Source organism: Apis dorsata, unplaced genomic scaffold (assembly GCF_000469605.1).
Source record: "Apis dorsata unplaced genomic scaffold, Apis dorsata 1.3 scaffold_648, whole genome shotgun sequence".
Taxonomy (NCBI): domain Eukaryota; kingdom Metazoa; phylum Arthropoda; class Insecta; order Hymenoptera; family Apidae; genus Apis; species Apis dorsata.
The window spans coordinates 309,974-330,600 of record NW_006263839.1 but is presented as its reverse complement, the minus strand read 5'-3'; the positions used below and the strand labels follow the sequence as shown (position 1 = coordinate 330,600).

Here is a 20,627-nt window from a genome sequence, read left to right as displayed (position 1 = left end):
CAATCTCCGGTTACCTGGAATCTGATAGTAGAACTTGTTCTTAGAGGGGGCCAGTTTGTCCAGACGATCGACGAAAGTGGACGTTTCCGATGGAAAAAGGGTAATCCCTTCTCGAATGCGACTCGAGATTCGGCACGATGTATTTCTACGATCCCTTCGAAGGATTGGTTTCATGGGGACAGATTCGAAATATTACATGACTTTAAGATAACAGAGAAAGATTTTAAAATGAACTGAGAGCGTGTTCAGAAACTTTTAAAACTAATGAATGTTTTAAAACTAATGAATGTTTTTTTCTTGCTTTGTAACTTGACTTTAGATTTTTTATAAAGCTAGAATCATTACATAGATATTAGTATTATTGGATATAAATGAAGAATTTGTTATTTTATGGAAATTAATTAATAAGTATCACTTACCTTCGTAATATTACTTTCTGGTTATCCATCTGGTTATCTGAGAAAAAATATATGCACGTTTTGTGATAAGAAATTAATATTGTATCTGAAAGGGGAATAAAATTTAAAACGATATAAAATAAATGTAATAATTTAACAAAGTCGTTTAGAAAATTTTTCTTTCTTTAAAGTGCGAATATAAATGAAAGGAACAACGCATTCTTGTAAAACGCATATCGTATATTTCATAATTTTGCCGTCGGAGAAAACTTTGAATTTTACGTCGATTTTATCGAGTATTACTGCGCGATCTGTCTCGATACAGAGACATTCGATTGCTCTTCGAGCTGTTTGATCTATGGAGCGGATAGATCATTGAATCCCGGAAAAAAAAATAAACAACTTTATGTAAAACGCGTTAGCTGCCATCGCTTTAAAAACTTCTCTTCATTATCACTTAATTGATGAGCTTGGGATTAGGTTGGCAGTTTTATGTTTTTCTTTTTCTTTTTTTTTTTCATATCCCATTGTGCCCATTGAGTCGCTTTACAAATATCCGATCCTTAATTCGTAACACAATTTTCCATCCACCTCCCAATAATCTTTCCAATAATTTTCCAAAGAATATTTCATCCTTCGAACGAACAACATCGTTTCAATTTGTATTTGTCCATTAAAATGAAAGTTGCGTGAAGAAAATTGAATTCCATCCGAGAATTTTTAAATTTTTCAGATGTTTCATGATGATTCAATTTATTAAATATTTTTTCATTTATATCACTTTCATTTCTCAGGACTCCCGCTCCCTTATTCCTTACAATTTCTCAACAATAAAAATGAAATAACAAATTTCTCGTTAATTAGGAAAGTATACATACATATGTACAAAATGCTGGCGCTAGTGTCGCTGTTACGAATTAAGCACACCCGTACATACTCGCTTCAACAAATCATGCATACGTAACTTTTTTTTTTTATCACTTGTTCAACATTCTTCGAAATAAATCAGAGTGATTTACTTCGCGAATGTAACGTTCACAACGCGGTTAACACGCCATCGATCGCGCCCTTCTCGATGATGCCGCTTCGTCATCGACTTTGCGCGCTCTTGATGACTTCCGGTTTCTTTCACTCGCGCTTTAACCTGGCTCTTTAAAAAATTAGATAATACTGATAATTCGAGCCTCGCTCAAGTGGTCCGTATCTAGGCAAATATATCTCACAATCGATTCTTATTTTTTCACGAGGATGGTTCAACTTTAACTTGGATATAATTGTATCGAGGTATCATCAATTTTATTAAAAATAAAGGAAATCAAAGAAGGAAGAATCAATTCTATTCCTTTTTTAATTTTATCGAACAATCGATTGGAACAACGAAATTGATTGATAAATGTCAATTTAATAAATCCTGTCCAAAATAATTTAATTTAACAAAAAGGGATTCGTAATTAAACAAATTTGAACAATCCTCGCAACGAATCGTTCAATTTTCGAAATAAATACGCGTACAAATACCTAAGACGCTCGATCATCGATGTATGATATAACTTTATCACGACTGTTTTTTTTTTTTCGACGAACACACGTCAAGATAGGATCGTTCAGAAGGATCATCGTGCCCCATAAAACTTGCTTCTCAAGAAGGATGTGGAGCGGCAGTGAATAAGGAAATACAGGGGCGTCGAGGTGGTTTCCGGGCATAATCGAACTTCACCGACACGCGTCCTACAGGAAATCGGTGGCGCATGGCTCGTACTTCCTTTGTCGACGTCCCTGCACCCGACACTTATTTGGAACGCTTCGACGATTGTGGAATGCGTTTATGGAAATTCGATCGAGGACCGACTTTTTGCGGAAGTTTCTTTTTTTCTGCATTTTTGCCGGGAACAAAATCCCCTAAAAAATTTGGGGAAGAAATGTTTCAATTTCAGGGAGGAAGGAATTTTTAGTTACATATTGTGCTTCGATTTTTTTTTGTTTCCTTGCACGGTAGAATGATTCTGATTGCCGAGAGGTTTCTTTTTTTTTATCGATGATTCTTTTGAATATTTTTTAGTATTGGTTCTCGATAATGCTTAACACAGAGAAAGTGATGGAAATATGGAATATTTTTTTCATTTTAGACTTATAAAATTACGGAACAGTTGAAAAAGAGGAAATAAGGAATTCTATGATAATCCATGTTCCTATCATTTTTCTCTGTATAAAATGAAGGAGAAATAAATATAAAAGTATGGAATGATTGATTATTCGATGAAACTTAACACGTTTACTATCCATTCATATGAAGGTTAAGATAATTTTTAATTTTTAATTCGTAATTCTAAGGATTTTAACGTAAAAAGAAAGAACATTTTTCTTTTATAATATAAATATAGACGGTGAATGTGTTAAGTTTTTTCTCTTTTCTAATTACTTGGTAATTCAGTCTATCCGAGCGTTGAACAAGAAGATATGTCAAAATTGTAATATATTTCTATATTTTCGTACGTATTAAATCTGTACGTACTTATTTATTATCATAAACTTGATTATGCATTCGATGATTTCAAGATTTATCATACAGGATCAATGTAGAATGAATGAGAATGATACTTTCAATTATACGAATTAACTTAGTAAAAGATATGCACCTGACATCCACGTTAGGTTGCGAGACATTTACACCTAAAATGGATATGAAATGTATACATCATATTTGGATTAGTACAACTAACTTATCTTAAATTAATTTATTCTTAACCCTTATATCAATAATATTGACCGAATTATCGATATTATTCGACTTGTAAAATTTCAATAATCAAAAAAATCCCTAAAAATCTAACTTCCAATCTAAGAATATAAATTAAATAATAATTAAATTGAAATTGAAAATATTTTAGAATTTTGTGCAAATAAATAAAAAAGAAAATCCAAGTATCTTCCCCTTCACTGTAAAAAATAACAAAAGATACTCAAAATATCGACATAAGGGTTAATTTCACCCTATCGAAACTAAACTCCAAACTACCCCGAAAACCGAAATATAAAGGCACAAGACGAATCTTAACCTCTCAATCTTCTTGGGTCCTCGAACCCAACCAATCATCGACAAATTCCTCCTCCCAGGATGATTCATCAGCTTCCGATTAACCACCAGTGCTCCACTAGCTGGAAGGACAAAAAACGCGAAGTCGAAGCGCTCTGACAAGTTGACAGATGGAATCAAGGATGTGAGCGACGCAGAAAGACAATGGCGGACCAATGCTGCCAACCTTTCCCCACGCCTCAAGCCCATTCTCCTCTCGCAGAGTTTCAACTTTTCAAGTTTTTTGCATTCACCGCCCTCCTCTCGTCCGTTTTTTCACGTTTCTTGTTCACGTATGGCCACGTCCATTCTCCCAACGATAATATAAAAGTTCTGTGTATTGTGATGCGGCGAGGAAGCGACGAAACTGGTCGATCCTTCATCTCAGCACCTGTTGTATCCGACCGAGAAAGACGCATAAGAGGAGCAGCAACGAACCGTTACTGGCGACCTCTGCGGAACCGTGATGCAGCTCGGCTAAGCTTTCTCCTGAAACACCGGTACGTACACTCAAATACCGCCAACTTTCATCCACATTGTTCTGGGGTAATTATCATTTCCTGTCGAAGCTTGTTCTTGAGTTTAGTGGTGGGTATATATCTCGAGATATCAATTGGGCGCAATAATTTATGATTTGAAAAAATTAATCGTTGAATTGTTTTCGATTCTTTTTGACTTCTTTGAATTGTATCTGTTCTGAAAGATTTTATGAATTAGTATTGAGTTTAAGTTTTTAAGTTAAGATTGAAAATATTGTAATCAAATAGAAGAATAATAAATGTTATACAAATATTATAATAACTATTTGTAGTACAATCTGAGCTTTTTAACTTTGAAAGGGTATAGAAACATTCTCTCTCGCACAATTTGCATTTTAGCACAAGTGAAAAACGATAGAACGAATAGAGTGTTGACGTTTAATAGAATTGTCAAGGTTTTGTCAGGAATTTGCTATTTTAAATTTCGATACAATCAGTTCTTTTGTAAAAAGTAATAGCTTTGTGGATAATAGAGCTAAAATTAACGCGCGCCATTATTATTCTGAATTAATTGAAAGGTCTAGAGCTAGAATTCAGCATCAAGAGTTATTAAAACTTTTTTGAAGAAATAGTATTCCAATAATTAACATTATTATATAATTTTTCAATTTATTAATAAGAAAGTTGATGCTTCTTGGAAAATATTTTATTTTACTTGATAAAGCAAATGTTTCTGTACATTTTATTTGTTACTTTCTTATAATGTACATTTCTTGTAATTTCTTGTAAATATCATGTTATACAGATAGAATGAATAATAATATTATATTTTTCAATTTTTTTATAAAATTTATGTATAATAATTTCGAAGATTTGATAAAAAAAATTGATATAGCTCTTAGAGCAAAGTTTCCAATTTAATAGTAGAGTTTAAACTTTAAATCTATGTTGCAAAAATCAATGGTGATAATTTCTGATATATCTTATCAGTCCTTCTTTGTGCAATGCATTTAAATTTCTTGTAATTTAACAACAGCCGTTAGTGGAAGCGATACTTCGTTCACTTCTTTCGTCACGCTCACCTATAATTAAGCGTAATATGCATAAATATTACACGATACTTAGTTGCCCACGTGACTTTCATTTTGACATCGTTATAAAGATGGTCGTGTAATTTTTCCTGATCCTTTCGCATTATGAGAATTTTCAGAGAAAAGTTCATCGTATATAAATCTACTACTTTACTAACTTTTACAAAATTTATTTCACATCTCTCAAACAGAACTTTTTTTATCTTCGTAAAGAATTCGAAGAAAATTATCTTCTTAATAAAAGATAAGATATCTACTGACTTTTCTAAATTCTAATAATTATAAATATTACAGTTAAAATATAAATGAAAGAAAATTAATATCTTAATAACAAAGCAAGATTATTAAATTAAATTCAAACTTCAACAATAATTGCGATAAAATAATAAGATATTCAAATCGAATACCAAGAAAATTTATCAATTTATCTGTAAGTCTGTAAGTCACTCTTTTAAGATTTTTCTCGAGATAAGGTCCAAACTACTTCAATAGTTTTTGCGATAAATTTACCGACAACGAAACGTTAAAAATTGGGGATAAATCGTTGGAAAATTGCTTGTACTCACCGTTCAGCACATGCACATGAACGGTGGCAGGTTGATCGGGCATGGTGGTTAGATGGCACGTGTAGTTTCCGCTGTCAGCTGGTCCCACCCTCGCTATGCTGAGAGTCGAATTGGCCCCCTCTTCCATTAGGTCCGTTTTCACGCTGGAACATAGGTGTTGAAATTTCAATTTCCAATCTCTGACAGGCATTTTTTCATCGGACGAAAATGCTCGGCCCAATTTTTCAGGGATCGTAGACTTTTATTCGACTGCATTCTCGCAGTCATCGACCACTCTTTTTCGTTTTATCGCGCGTTTAACTCTCGATTTTGGCACGGATGACACTCTGGGTAAAACAAACGACGAGTTTCTCTTTTATTTCCTTGCCTCGAAAAAACTCGATTCGCTTGGTTTTTAAAAAAGAAGAGAAAACATGAATCTTTCAATATTAAAATTTTATGAAAGAGAATTCTAATCGCTCTCCAATTTGTTTCTTTTTGTTTATTATTATTATTAATTGTTAGGATCTTTAACTTTTTCCAAGACATTATTTATATTATATATATTTTCCAAATTTGGAAATATGATAAAATTTTGCTTTTTTTTCCCATAAAATCGTGAATTGAATCGTGAAACGTAGATAAATGAAGTGATTTAAAATATTATGATACGAGTGATAATATAGCACGTGATATATTTAATGCTGAATCGAAGTAAAATTAGATATTGATATGCATTGGGAAAATATGAATGTAATCAAGTTCTATTTGGAAAGTATTACCATATAGAATTTTGATCGTTCTGGGAATATGGGATACGTATAATAGTTACCAATTTATTCCCGAATAGTCTCGGAGAAAATTAAAAAAAAAATTCATATACATATAATATAAAATCAATTCGCACAGATATTCCCTTCACCGATCAATTCTATCGATATAAAAAAGAAAATTTAAATGTAACAGTATGAAATAAACGAATTTATTAATTCGTAAATTTGAATAAAAATTCCATCCTATTAAAAAAACAAAAAAAAAGTTTCATGAATAAATAAAAATTGGTAGATTCATTAATAATAATCCATTTATACACTTCATTGTGTGTTATTAATGGATTAAAATGCGAAAGAAGATAAAAAAAAACTGTGTAATCTCGATTTAAATAATTTATAAAAGCAAGTAGAACATCTACAAGTGGTATTACTCCGTAATGGATCTGCCACTTGCTCTATCTGACAAGGAACACAGTGTTATTTTCCTACATGCACGAACAGAACGACATTGCAAAAGAATTTCTTATGATGATAGGGCGGCTGTAAAGCAATAAATCACTAGGTTTGATCGTTTCAAGATTACGTATGATGCTTACGTAAAGTGCGCGTGTAAAGCAATTATTCCATGGCAATAAATATTAGGCTATCGTTTTCATCGTGGCGTGCAGGTATGATTATTGCTTTACTAGGGGCAGTTTTGTTTTACACTTATTATCAATATTCGTAGAGAATATTTCATTGGTAATTGGATGGTGATGTATATAATTTAATGTATATTGGAACAATTTTTTTTGATTATTATTATAATTATATTACAAATTGTGAAATTAATTTATTCTCTATTCGAAAATTATTATATAATTATCGTTTAACAATTTATATGTCATAAAGTTGTGCAATAAACTGCAGGCTGATCAGTTTATGCCGAGTGCATCATAAAAAATTTAATAATCATTTGAAAGAATGAAGAAAATGTATCAAAAGATCTCTTTTAAATGTTCATTCGATTTCGTTTAATTATCCTTGCCGTGCTGTCGTTTCACCGTGCTTCTACGAATTTCTAGTAAAAAAGATAATAAAAATTTTATTTCCCTTTTTATTAAACACTTTGATTAACATTTTATATATAATACAATTTTTTTTTAATTTGGTATGTTAATTTAAAAAAAAAATCTCTTTACATTAGAATCTTTTAAAATGTAGCATCATAAGTTCTATTGTTGCATAAAAATCGAGTTTATAAAATACTCCGTTGCACGAGGTATCAAATTTTCAAAATATCACCTTATATAGAATCATACCATGTATCGTATTACATAAAAATCGAATTCTCAAGATACCTTATTTTACTAAAATGGAATATCTAGATTACATAGAATACGATTTACATAAAATATTGTATGAAAATTGAACTCTGAAAATAGAGAATTTTTAAAATTGGGATATCATGTAAAATATACTACAGAAATCAAGGTTCAAAATTTATGCTCTTAAAACATTTCATTTTACATGACAATATCTAGCAATTGTCTAGTAACAATTTGCACTTTTCGTACAAAATTGAAATTCTCCCTATGTTCACATTTTTCATTCCCCTTTTAAACTTATCCAAGATTATTAATGATAAATGAAAAAGTACAATACCTCTCCCTTTTTTTTATTCAATTGTTTAAACCCAATGATAAATGCTTTCTATTTCTTTTTTTTTTTTTTGTACGCGAAACACAGAAGGTGGCCTTTAATTGAAAAACTTTTCACAGGCTGCAATTTGTCCGTTGTTCGTTATCTCCTCCCGAGCACGATTGCTCGTTGATCCATGGCGTTAAGCAACCCCCGATCCTCTCGCCTGGTTTCTTTCAGTTTCGCGTTAATATACCGCCATCTCGAATACTTTTCCCCATTATTCTTTCCCTTTCCTCTTCATTCTCCCTTTCGTTCGATTGTCCAACATTTTTCCACGAAATTGCGTTAACAGGATTAACGCTTCCACGACGGTGTAAATTTGTCACGAGTCTGTAATTTTAAACGGGATGAAAAATGGCTGCGAATATATAATAAACGGGGGGATTGAATCGCGGCCCTATTAACGCGTCCTAGCGTACGAATGATTTAATCGCATTCGCTATTGTTTTAAACTATAACTCGGTTGTATAGAGATGTCGAGAAGAGATTTTTACCGAAGAAAGTTAATGAGGAGATAGTGTTTGAATGTAAATACACTTTCAAGAATATGAATAATATCGTTGATAATTATCTGGAAATAATAAATTTGAGTTATTTAATATATTATTTTAAGAAATTTTTGTATGGATAAAAATATTTTGAATTCACTCAACTTTGTTATATCAAAAATTGAGTATTATACTTTTTTTAAATATAAGTTATACAAGAATTGCGTGATTTTTTTTTTATAAATGAAGATTTCTAAGTAAAGAAGTATTGATCTTTATTAAATTTAACAATTTTGCTTCGTTTCTTGAATCCTGTATTAAATCCGATAATATTTGGATATAATTATTTGTCGAAATTTGGCTTCTTTTTGCTTTAATTTTAGGAAGAAGAACGTATTACAATTTTGTTAAAAGTTTCTCAATTGATAATGTTACTCTTTATTCTCTTGGAGAAGTTTAGAGATAGAGATGAATAACACCGTTTGTTATCTTTTTCTCTCACTCAAAAATCAATAGTTGTTATACGATATTATCCGTGAAATAGCTCGAACAAATGAGAGCGGCTTTTCACGGGAGCTATTTACGATGTGTTTGATCCACTTTTAAAACTGATGATTTAAAATCAATGCGAATTAACGATAGCGATTTCTAAACGTTTGGAAAATCCAATCAACGTGGCTGTAATCACATTTGCCATTTAATTCGCGTGAAATGATTTTGTTAGTAATTAAAATCTTAATTAACGAGACAAGTGTGTTTTATTACCTGATGCAATCGTTTGTAATTCTAAAATTCTAAAATATAATATTATATTTTATAATATTGTCTGGATAAATAAAAATTGTTGTGGCCAACAATTTTTAAATGAATTATCTCGCGAATGAACAATCAATAAAAATGTTGCTCGAAATATTTCGTAAAACAATAGGACAGTTAAAGTGTGTTAAATATATGGAGTATTATTATTGGATTGATTAAAGCAAATATTTAATTTCAATTTGTAGTATGATTTTCTCTCCAATTCTAGCTCTTATGTATGTAATATGTGCGATATCCACTCCAGTTGGCATATAGTTTCGAAATTACATTTAGAATTTCACAGGTTAACGATATTCGACAAATATTGTAGTTTGTTTTGTCGAAATCTCGTTAGTATCTCGAATATTGTATCATTGCAGGAAACTGCAAATTGAAACTTACTAATAACACCTTGTATCATCACATCTCGTAATAAATAATCACGAGAGCCTATAAAATAAAATAAGAAAATATTATGTCGTATGAAAAATATAATGAAAACAAGTTAATTTTTAATATACAAATATATGAATTGCATACGTTCATTCAATGTACAAATTACTATGTTAATAAAAGTTATAAAAAGATACATTTATCGTTAAATGCAACATCAAGTTCACGAGTTTTTTTCCTAGATGATATGGATATTATATTGCGTACAATGTCTATTTTAGTATATTAGCTTTTCCAACTAATGTATCAGCGTTGCCGGAAGAAATGAAACATTAATTAACATTGTCATAAATGTTATCCATTAACACGGAATTCGAGCCTATAAATATTTAAGTATGCTGATGAATTAAGATCGAGTATTATTGTAAAATGTAGCATGACTTCTTCCAATTTGAATTTCCCTTGTCTTATCTTACATTACGAAAAAAAGTATACACTTCGAATTTATAATTTTACGATTCACAGAATCTTATTTTTATTCATTTCTTTCATACTCTAGAAAATCCTAAAACAAAATAATAAAACAATTTACCTTTCCTTATCAATTAAAAATAAAACCTTATTTATTTATCTTTCCCAAATTATCTTACATATAATAATATCTAAACAATTCTCTAATCTTCTAAACTTAAAGATAAATCGAATATAACTACAAAAATTCTTAAAATATTTTAAGAAATTAAACCCACTTTTATTTTGAATCTCTGTCACACCAATCCTCGCACAGCGATCGATGTAACCGGATATTCTCATCTCCGATATCCTCGACGCGTCGAACACCTCGCGAGCAATTAATTAAAAGCTCGGCAGTCGAATAAACGTGGCGACGGATAAATTCGCATTTTGCACGGTGAGGGGATGGACAGTTATCTTCCTGGAGAAAAATAACGAGCGGCAAAACGGTGTTTCCTGCGGTTACGGTTCGCGGTTTCCACGGGCCACGTGGTTGCCACGTACGAAAGGGGTTGAAGTGGTCGTGCCCACGAGGATGCTACGAGAGCCTCTATGTACACGCGTCTTTATGTACCTGCCACTGAGTGCAAACTAATTCCATTTACCGGCAACCACCGTGTCTACGGCTTGTAACTTTGTCGGGACGTCGAGTGCACCAACAACGTTTCCGCGATGCGAGAAACATTCTAGTTCCCGCTGCAACACTGTCGTTCAAACGTTAAGCGTCACACTCGGCTTAGTGTCGCCTCCTCCCTAGATGGCGCGGAGGATCGTCTTACGATCTTCGACTCGAGAATCGTGCAATGCCTTATGCAAATGTTTTTTCAAATGATTTACATTGCGAATTATGTTTCCTTTTCTGTGCTATTATATTACATTTCATTATAAATTATCAAAAAAAGAAAGAAAAGGTATCGTACGCGGATGTTTTTTATTTTGTAATTTTGAGCGAGATGCTTGAATGAAAGAAAATGTTATAAATCAGCCAAACTTGACAATTTCTTATTTATTTTTTATACTAATGGAAGATTAACATTTGTTAATATTTCAATGTTATTAGCGTCTCTATTTGCTCTATTTCCGAATAAACTTTTTACATTACAAGAATAATGTCTCGTGCGTTAATTAATTACGTATATTAATTTTTCATCAGTGTTTGTCTGAGATGGTATTTTCACGATCGGTATTTTCAAGGCTGTGGTTGGTTTATACGGGGAATTAAGGGGTTGGATGAATCTATGTGGGTGGAAAGGCGGCCGGATTGTTGACACTGGATTATAACTTTGGCGGAACAAGCCATTCTGGCATCGATGTTCCGAGGATTGTCGGTTCCGAGAACCGACTATCGTGCATGATTTATGACGTGTCGCGGCGTGGTTACGATCGCTCGTATCCACGGAATGCCAAGTGGCGTGTACGCTTGCCTCAGGTCGCAATCAGACAGTTGAAGATATCTCGGTGTTCGGTTTCGAATCGTGGTTGTATGGAGAGGTGCATCGTTGCGTTTCGAACGTCACCGGTGTTTTGTCGTGTTTGACTCGTGCGAAGGATGGATGGATTCTCGAGGAGGATTGATGCACGGGGATGTATTGAGTTATGTGCAGTCGTTACCGTCCTCTTTTTAGGGAGATATCTCTTTTTCCTCGTTTGGAATTGGAATTAGGGCAGATCGGTGGATCTGACAGAGGGATGTATAATGAATTGTGGAAATGGGTAAATGTGATCGTGAGAAATATACTACTGGTTTCTGAATATATTAGAGAATTATTGTTAAGATTTCGAAAAAGAAGAAATATGTAAATTAGACGTACGTATATTTGTTGTACTAATTTTTTTAATTTAAATTTTGAAACGAATTTTTGTCTTGCGTTTATTTTGTTTGAAGAAGGTTTGAAGTTATGTGGGATTTAGAGAATGAATTCGTTTGCATATACAGATTTACTCGTCGGTGGAGGAGGAGGGAAGGCGAAATGAGATCGATTCCAATTTTTTTTTCCAATCGAGGAAAATATGTTAGAGATCTTGATCTACGTTGTCGAACCATTGCTAAACTTTTCAGTTCTTTAATATCCGTTCCAAGCGCGTCCGTTGAATTTATTTTTAAGAATCATTTGCATAGAAATTAATTTCAACTTCATCTTTCTACGTACTCTTCCCTTACCCATGTTCGAAGAATATTGGAAAGTTTGAAAGATTGGCTCGGGTTACCGATTGTTTAATTCCAAGAATGCAATTTATGAATCGTATTTATGAATCTTTTAGTTACAAACACGCGTGGTAGATTTATAATTTTAATAAATTCGATGGGACAAAGATTTCTTCTATTTAAAATTATTTTAAAAAAAGAAATGGTAACAAAATAATTTGACTCACCTGATACCGCCTCTCGTCGTGTCGTAGTTCAAAACTCTGTTGCCATGAAGCCACTGCACGACACTGTATTGCACTTGCATTGCTATGTGGCGCACAACGCATAACAGCTCTATAGTGCTGTCAGCCTCATAATACTTGTCTCTCAGAGGTTCACCCAGGGCGTCCACTATTTGGACGGATGGTGCTGAAATTTCATTAAGGGATATTAAGATATTGTCATCGTTAAGTCAATTGATTTTAGAAGGATAGTGTATAGACATTGCATCTTGGCATACATGTTGAAGTAATAATATTATCTGTTACATGTAAAAAATATATTTAATATATTTTTCTATTTCGTTTTATTGCAAAATTATATATATATATATATATAATTAATTTATTTAATGTTATCAGTCTTTTAGTTTCATTAATTTAAAGAATGTTGTAATATTTGATTAAAATAATTTCTGTTTTCTGTTTGTGAAAAGGAAATTTTGAGAGAAAATTTTAATTAAGAAGAGAAATAATAGTTGAAAAAGAAATAATATTTTTGTCAATTCATTTCATCAAGATTATTGGTATTCTTTATTATGCCAAGAAACTGTATATGGAATTTTTCTACAATCATAATATCTTTGTTTTCAATTCCTTTCTTACGTTTGATTTGAAAACATATTATAAAGATATTAAATTTCTCTCATTCCAAAATATTATTGAGCAATATTGAAGAATAAAAAGTTACTTGACTATTCTGGAATTTTGTTACAAAAATATTGACCGCAAATTAAACCGACCTAGATTCAATAATGGATGAAACTAAACATCATCCCCATACCATTCCAAATATTTTACAGAGCCAATAAATATTCACAATAGATCGAGCTGTTCACGCGTAAGTGCATCCAACGATCGAGGAACAATTCAGATCTGATCTTTCATTCTTCCCCTTCTGGACCATTTCCAGAATTCGTAGTTTATCATGCATCCGTATTTCCGTGGTCCAAGAATCATGGAAATATCGTACGAAATTACGAGTAGATGGAAATGATTCGAAAATCGCTACGTTTAAGATTCCTCCGATTTTCCACACGCTTACAAATTACGAGATGCAACATGAATATAAATGATGCTGTTTAATAATGCGAATAATGCGATGAATCACGGGTAAGAAAAGGATTTTATCAACGACGATCATGTTATATATTTACAGACAGGCGAAAATATGTCGTTCCATCTCGATATAAAGATGATAACAGTGGATTGAAATTTTATTGGAGTTGCATCGTTGATGAAATTTTTTACAATTTGCAAGTCACTTGATGCCAATGAATATCTGTAAACGATTTGGATGGATAAGAAAATTTCATTTCACAAGGGTGATAAATATGGATGATGCGTCATCCTTGATGCATACGTGTATCTAACGACCAAAGTTCGATTCAGAATCTCTTATATCTCTCTGGACCGTTTCCAGCTTCAGAAACGCAGGCACCTTCTTGAAGGAAAAATGCATGCGCGGCGGAAAGAATCACGAGGAAGAGGAATGTTTTTAAATGTATACTTTAGAAAGGATAAATTTAAGAAAGAATTTTAAATACCATTTTCGATAATTCCTTATCATATATTCATTTCCTTATTTTTCTTTTTTTCAATTATCGTTTGAATCATAGTTTAACTTCGAATAAACTTTGGATACCTTTTAAAAGATTTTCAAAATTAATTTTCGAATATTTATCCAATCGTGTAAAACAATTTTTATAATTTTTTCTTCGCGTACTTATAATAAATTTTAAATTTCCGTTCGTGAATTTTTCTATGTACAAATGACTCGTTCGACCTCGCGAATATCCGCCGGAAAATGTTCTTTCGCGGCAACTTTTCACTTTGCTCACTCGACCACTGGATAATACAGGATTCGCCACGTTCCACCGCGCAGAATGTTCTTTCCCTGTGTTTTTATCTGGCTGGCTCCACGCGGAATCAGGAGGAGCGGAGTGCGCGCGTTCATGTATGTTGTCAGCCAGCACGTTTTTCGCGAAACAATAAGTCTCGTTAATGGAAAAATATTGGAAGTTTTTTATTCCTTTTTAATCCAAACATCCTTCGTTCCTTCTTCTTCTTCTCCTCGTTATATTAATATTTGATAACGCGTTATTCTATTACACATTTTTCGCAATATATCTTTATCCCTGTTATTACTCAACGTTCAAGATATACAAAGGAGAGAAATGTACAAGTGATGTGATTTTCGAGATCTTATTCCAATATTCTTATTCCACTTGTCTGAGTAAAGCTCTAAAAGTAGAATGAGGTAGCAACGACCAGACAAGGTAGAAACGAACATAGAATATGAAATAAGTACGATAATTTCGAGCTCTTCAACAACAAAATCTTTCGTTTGAAAAACTCGTGAACAATCAAAATGATTAATTTCTGGTACTTATTCGGTTTATGTATCCAATGAATAAGATGAAAGAGATAAATTCAAACGATATATTTGATAGATCTTTCTCCAACCTCTTTTTTTTCACCTGTCTTCTCTAGTGCTTGCAAATTTTCCCACGTTTTTTATACTTGGTCGTCAAGCCCAATCTCGTAGTTGATCTTGGAAAGAGGGTGGAAGGGGAAAATATATTCGTTGGGTCTTAAAATTGGGGATGAAATATTGTTTCAGGTTAGGTCAAAGAATCAATGAATCACTGAAGGCTGAAACGTTGAAGAAATTTCTAAGGTGAAAAGATTGAATAATATTTTAATTTTTTAAATATATTTTTCCAATTTATCGTACTGTTTACGAAAATATTTGAATAATTCTCTGCTTTTTTTTGTTTTTTTAATGAACACGATGAATCTGTGAACAAGTGAAACATTTTAATATTATTTAAAATATTCTGAAATAGCGACCGATATTTTAAATTACAAAAATGTTTTAGAATATTCCATCGTTTTGTTATGAAAGAATAAGATTGCAAATAACGAAAAGATGCTAAAATTATTATACACGTACAAATTTTCGTTAAAAACAGAATTTTCAGGATATTAAACTTTTACTTATTAAAAGAAAAGGGCCAATTTTTTTTTACCACACTATATCTATCTTTCCTCCTTTTTTCTCTTTAAATTTAATTTTTCATTTTGCACATATTGTTTCATCCCTTTCCGTGTATCTTATTAAATTTTACACACGTTAGACTAGTGTCAGTGTCCGTTCTTCTTATCCTTTTCTTTCCGCACGTGTTGTACACCCTCGTGAGTTTCGCCGAGATTATCCTGCGGGATCCTTTGCCAAATCCCGCAGGCGGTCTAAACACATCGGGCGTTGATTCATGGTCGCACGACGCTTATCGATTTTGTCCTCGATCCGTCGACCCTCCTCTCCCCTTCCTCGTAATTCTTGCCCCGCGAGCAAGATCTTCCTTCTCTCGTTTCTGCCGTGGATTTTTCGTTGCGCGAATACCCCGTGATTTGTGACGCATGGGGTTGTGAGATCCGTGGGTCGACAGAGAGGGGTGTAAAATCGTACGTGACAGTTTAATCTGTCGTTGTATTTATTTTCCGTATATATTTTACTTAACTGCGATCCCGAATTTTTTTTTTTATTTTGAAAGGATTTTGTAGGATCATGTATGATTAACTCACTACGACAAAAGAATAGGAAAACTTTTATTCGAAATTTTGATCCGTCACGCGAATGATTAATTTATTTAAATCGAGAATAATCGTAATACGATTAATACCAGAGAGATTTTTCATTTTACAAGTTCTTTGCAAGTTCTGATTCGAAGCTTATGGAGAGAAGCTGATAGAATATCCGTTTTCGTGTCCAACTAATTTACAACCGTTTATGAAAATGTCCATTTGTTTAACGGGTGGCCACGTTTGCACAAGCAAGTTCGTGCCACGATTACAGATTTAAATTCGTCCCGCACACACGTAGGAAAACAATGCTTGGCGACCACATACCAACTATTCCGTTTTTCTTTACCCATGATACATTACCTCGTCGACATTTGTTCTTAACAGGCGTGCTTGCTCGGTTTATAACACGAACGTGACTATTTTTTCGGATTCAGGGATTATTTTTCGAGAGATATTAGAGTACGCCGTTTTATTTTATATTTTTGAGAGAATAATATATATATATATATATATCGTTTATTTTTAATCAATCTTCTATTCCTCTCTATAAATCTAATAAACGCGCTAGTTTATCGGTCGCGTTATCGATTCCACGAAGTTCGTGCGGACTGATAGTAGAACGTTTGCGTGACGGCCGAATTAATCTATAATTATGCGACGTTCGATAAGTTTTGCGGGATCTTGTACGATGTTCTGGCCGGCTATTACCTATTAGCCATGGGAAAGTTCAGGAGCAAGAATTGGGTCGTGTCACGAGAAGTGACGAATGTCAAAATTAGGGATCACGAAACGATCTTGACGAATCATGTTTTGGAAACATGGTTGGCAACGGTTTAAAGTTTAGCACGGGTATTAGGCGGGTTGAATCTCTCTGGTTGAATCCGCCACGGTTTCGTTTCCGCGATAACGAAGAATTTACGCGGGCTTATCCCGGATAAAAGTATAAGATTAAAATGTAATCCAGTGTCGAGAAGTCGGTGGGAATTGGAACATGACGGAGGAGAAGATCTTGCCCCTTTGAATAACGAATGTTTATCCCGTCTATTGAAATTCACAACTAATGTTTTATTAATGGGATGAATTTTTTCTTTTTTTTTAAAGATATTGACTACTTTATTCTCATATTCTCCATCCTTTTGTTAATTTTTCTATATTTAGATTAATTTTGATAGGAGGGTGATTTGATTATTTAAATTTGATTTATGCCATCGTTGAATAGGGTGTTATGATATATAATAATCGAATCGTCAATTATTATAATTTTACTTTCGATTCTCACGGTTTTCGAACAAATCTACGAGTTTTAATAAAGTAGTTTTCTCGTCTTACGATTAGTCACGAATTTACGAGGGCGAGAAAATTTCAAATCTTATCACTTTTCCGGGAAATTATGTCTTTTAATATCGGTGACATTTTAAGCATGAACTAAGTTTCTTATTTTTTTTTTTACTTACTGGACAGATGTTACATATTTTATAAAAAAAACATTGAAAACACGTTTTCTTAAATAGAATATATAATTTAATATAAATATAAAAATAATAAATAATAATAATAAATATAAAAATTTATGAGAATAACAGGTTAATAATAATCGATATTCAATGACCGTCGATAAAGGTAAATCTCGTACGAGAATAGTGTCACGGAGCAGCCATTTTATGTATCATGTGCAAACGCGATGTCATCGTAATATACAATCGATAATTAAACAGATATTGAATCTAAATCGAATCGAATATCTCGAAAACAGAATCGATTTATGCTTTTCATATCATTTCATTATCTATAATATATAATATAGGTTTTCAATTGGAGGATCGGATATATTATATTTGAAACAAAAACGAGAATAAATTCGAAACAAAATGATATATTCATTTCATATATCATTCAAATATTGTTCCATTTAACTAATTTGTATTTAAATCTGTCTCCTGTATTGTATCGATAAAATCTATTCGTTTACTTAACTCAAAAATGAGGTTAGAATTTCATAACCTCAAAAAACTTTTGGATATAAATGATAAAATTATTATCGACATCAATAATCTTAAATTTCTAATAAAACTCTTAAAATATAAATCATTTCAAATTATAAATATATAAATGAAATCCATCTAACTCGATCAAAAGTGAGGATTAAAATTTGGAAACGAGGATCGATCTTAAAAAATATTTTAAATATAAATGAAACCACTATTCACATAGATAACATTAATTTCGATTCTAATCCAACAAGCCATGATTGAAATCCTAAATTTCGAATGATTCCAATTAAAAAAATGAAATTAGATTGGAGGATATCAAAGTCAAAACTCGGGAGGACACGGTGGCTTTGTCAAACTGGCTGGACGTGTTTGCGGATCGTCAACAAAGCACGGTTATTACCTACGTTAAGTGGAACATCTTGTTAGCACAAAGACTGATCCCGCCTCTTCCATATCAGAAGGGGTGGGGTTCGAGCTCTCGTCAAAAGCGACGAGAATCTATCTATCTAAACGCGATTATTACACGTTACTCCCTCACAAATTATTCCCTCTTTCGAAAAAAACAACTTTCACCTTCCTCTTCCTCTTTATACCTCGTCTCACGTCTCTATTCTCGTTCTAAAAAGAAAAAAAAAAATTACGTCAACAAGGGGAAGAGAAAGAAACCTAGTTTTCGGCTGCTGGCCTCCTTTCTCCACCTTTATTGCCACCCGAGCTTCTTATTTCCCCTGTTTCCTTTTCATTTATGAACTTCCTTCCGCAGTTTTACATTTTCCGAGCTCACTGTCCATTTTCCTGTCTACTTTTAAGTACCACTTTCTACCTCCTCCCACTTCCTTTTGTTCCAGGAAAACGAGTCGACGTATCTCGATCCCATCCCTCTGTCTCTCTCTACTCGAAATGAAGTTGTTCCGCTTGCACGGGAGGGAGGGGGAGGGGAATCTTCCCTTTCGAACGTCCATTCCATCGGACTATGCCACTTCGGCCTCAATTATCCTGCTGAGCCGCAAAAATTCGACCAACGAACCCAATTTATCCGATCAGAAACGGAATGCTCAGATCCTGTCTCTCGTTTCTCGACTTCCCTCGACTTTTTTTTTTCTTTCTTCCTCTCTCTTTCCATCCGGCTTATTCCATTGCTCGCCCTTCCTTTTATTTCGTGGCCTGTTATCACCTTCCAGTGTTTTATCTTCCAGCCCGGTTTATTCCAGCTTACCGACATTTTATAAGCCGGCCAATGCGAAGCAAGAAAGACTATTCTTAAAAGTGGGATAGGGTGTTTAGCAGGAGGCGTTTGAAGTGATTGTAATATTGGAGGGATCTGATTGTGAGATAATCGATACTCTTTCTCTCTTTTTTTTTCTTTATTTCTTTTTCTTTCCTTTGATTTTACAACTTTTGCCTTTATCTCTCTTTGAATCCTTCTTGCCTTGGGGTACTTTAGGATTTGATACAGGATTGATCAACTTTTCTTTGTCTTTCTGCTTCTTTGACGTTCTTCGGATCCTTTCCCTTATTGGGTTGCTTTGTTTTGGAGGTTAAGTTAGAAATCGATACACTTTTCTTTCTTTCTTTTTTTTTCTTCGACACTCCCTAAATTCTTGTTGCACGACTTAATTGATGTTATTAGTCAGACTTTACAAGTCACGAGTTAATACATTTTCTATTATAATGAGTTTACTAATAAAATGAATGAAATTTTACACGTAAATTTTAAAAAACAGGATCTTCATTAACAGGTTTAAAAGAGAGACGAACGTTTTGAATATTCATTCATTAATATGTAAAATCTAGCAGAAAAGAAACAGAATTTCGAAGGAATACGAGTTTAGTGTCTATAAAGAAGAATAAAGAATAATTGTAGATCAAAATTAAATCTGGCATTAATTGCTTACATCAACTGATATTTGTGATTAATGATCGATGAGACGTCCAATTATCTTCACGAGCATCTTTCCTCCATCGATTTTTAAACAATTCCCTTCGAATCGTTTTAGAAACATGCCGTATCGTTCCTCAGCAACATTTTTCCTCTCACGGTTTGATGATTTACAGGCTAGAGCCTGTGACGATGAAATCGTGCAACGTCCAAGACGAGTTCCCCCCTCTTTCCTGTTCCCTTTGATGTGCATCGAAATCGTCATTTCGTCCTGCATCGTCTGCTCGGCCTTTTTTTACTCTTTGGCTGACCATTCGACGAACGTTGCCTTCCGCCGTGGCTGAATACGCCGCGTTCGTGATCTGCCATCACGAAAAAAAAAAAAGAAACCTGTTCTTTGTGAAAAATCCTGTGATGGTGGACCCCTGGTGGTCGCGCAGAGGAAAATATTTTCGCCATTCAAGCCACCATCGACCATAGCCACTGTTAATATTCGTAAGCATCCGGTCTCGATGCATGGCGCCGAGCT

The 20,627-nt window shown here is 33.2% G+C and overlaps 1 protein-coding gene across 11 annotated transcripts in view; it reads right to left on the bottom strand.

The window, feature by feature from the left end:
- Positions 1-1,977: 1,977 nt before the first annotated feature.
- Positions 1,978-20,627, bottom strand: part of LOC102677126 (zwei Ig domain protein zig-8-like) — a 261,742-nt gene continuing 243,092 nt past the window's right edge. For 8 of the 11 annotated variants that reach the window (XM_031513457.1, XM_031513456.1, XM_031513459.1 and 5 more), the window contains 3 exons: positions 12,608-12,791; positions 5,608-5,750; positions 1,978-3,960 (listed from right to left, as the gene is read on the bottom strand). In XM_031513457.1, the coding sequence (XP_031369317.1) occupies positions 3,851-3,960; positions 5,608-5,750; positions 12,608-12,791 (437 nt within the window). In that variant the 3' untranslated portion in view covers positions 1,978-3,850. The remainder of the gene's footprint in view (positions 3,961-5,607; positions 5,751-12,607; positions 12,792-20,627) is intronic. The other 3 variants (XR_004151363.1, XM_031513455.1, XM_031513453.1) reach the window with 3 other exon arrangements.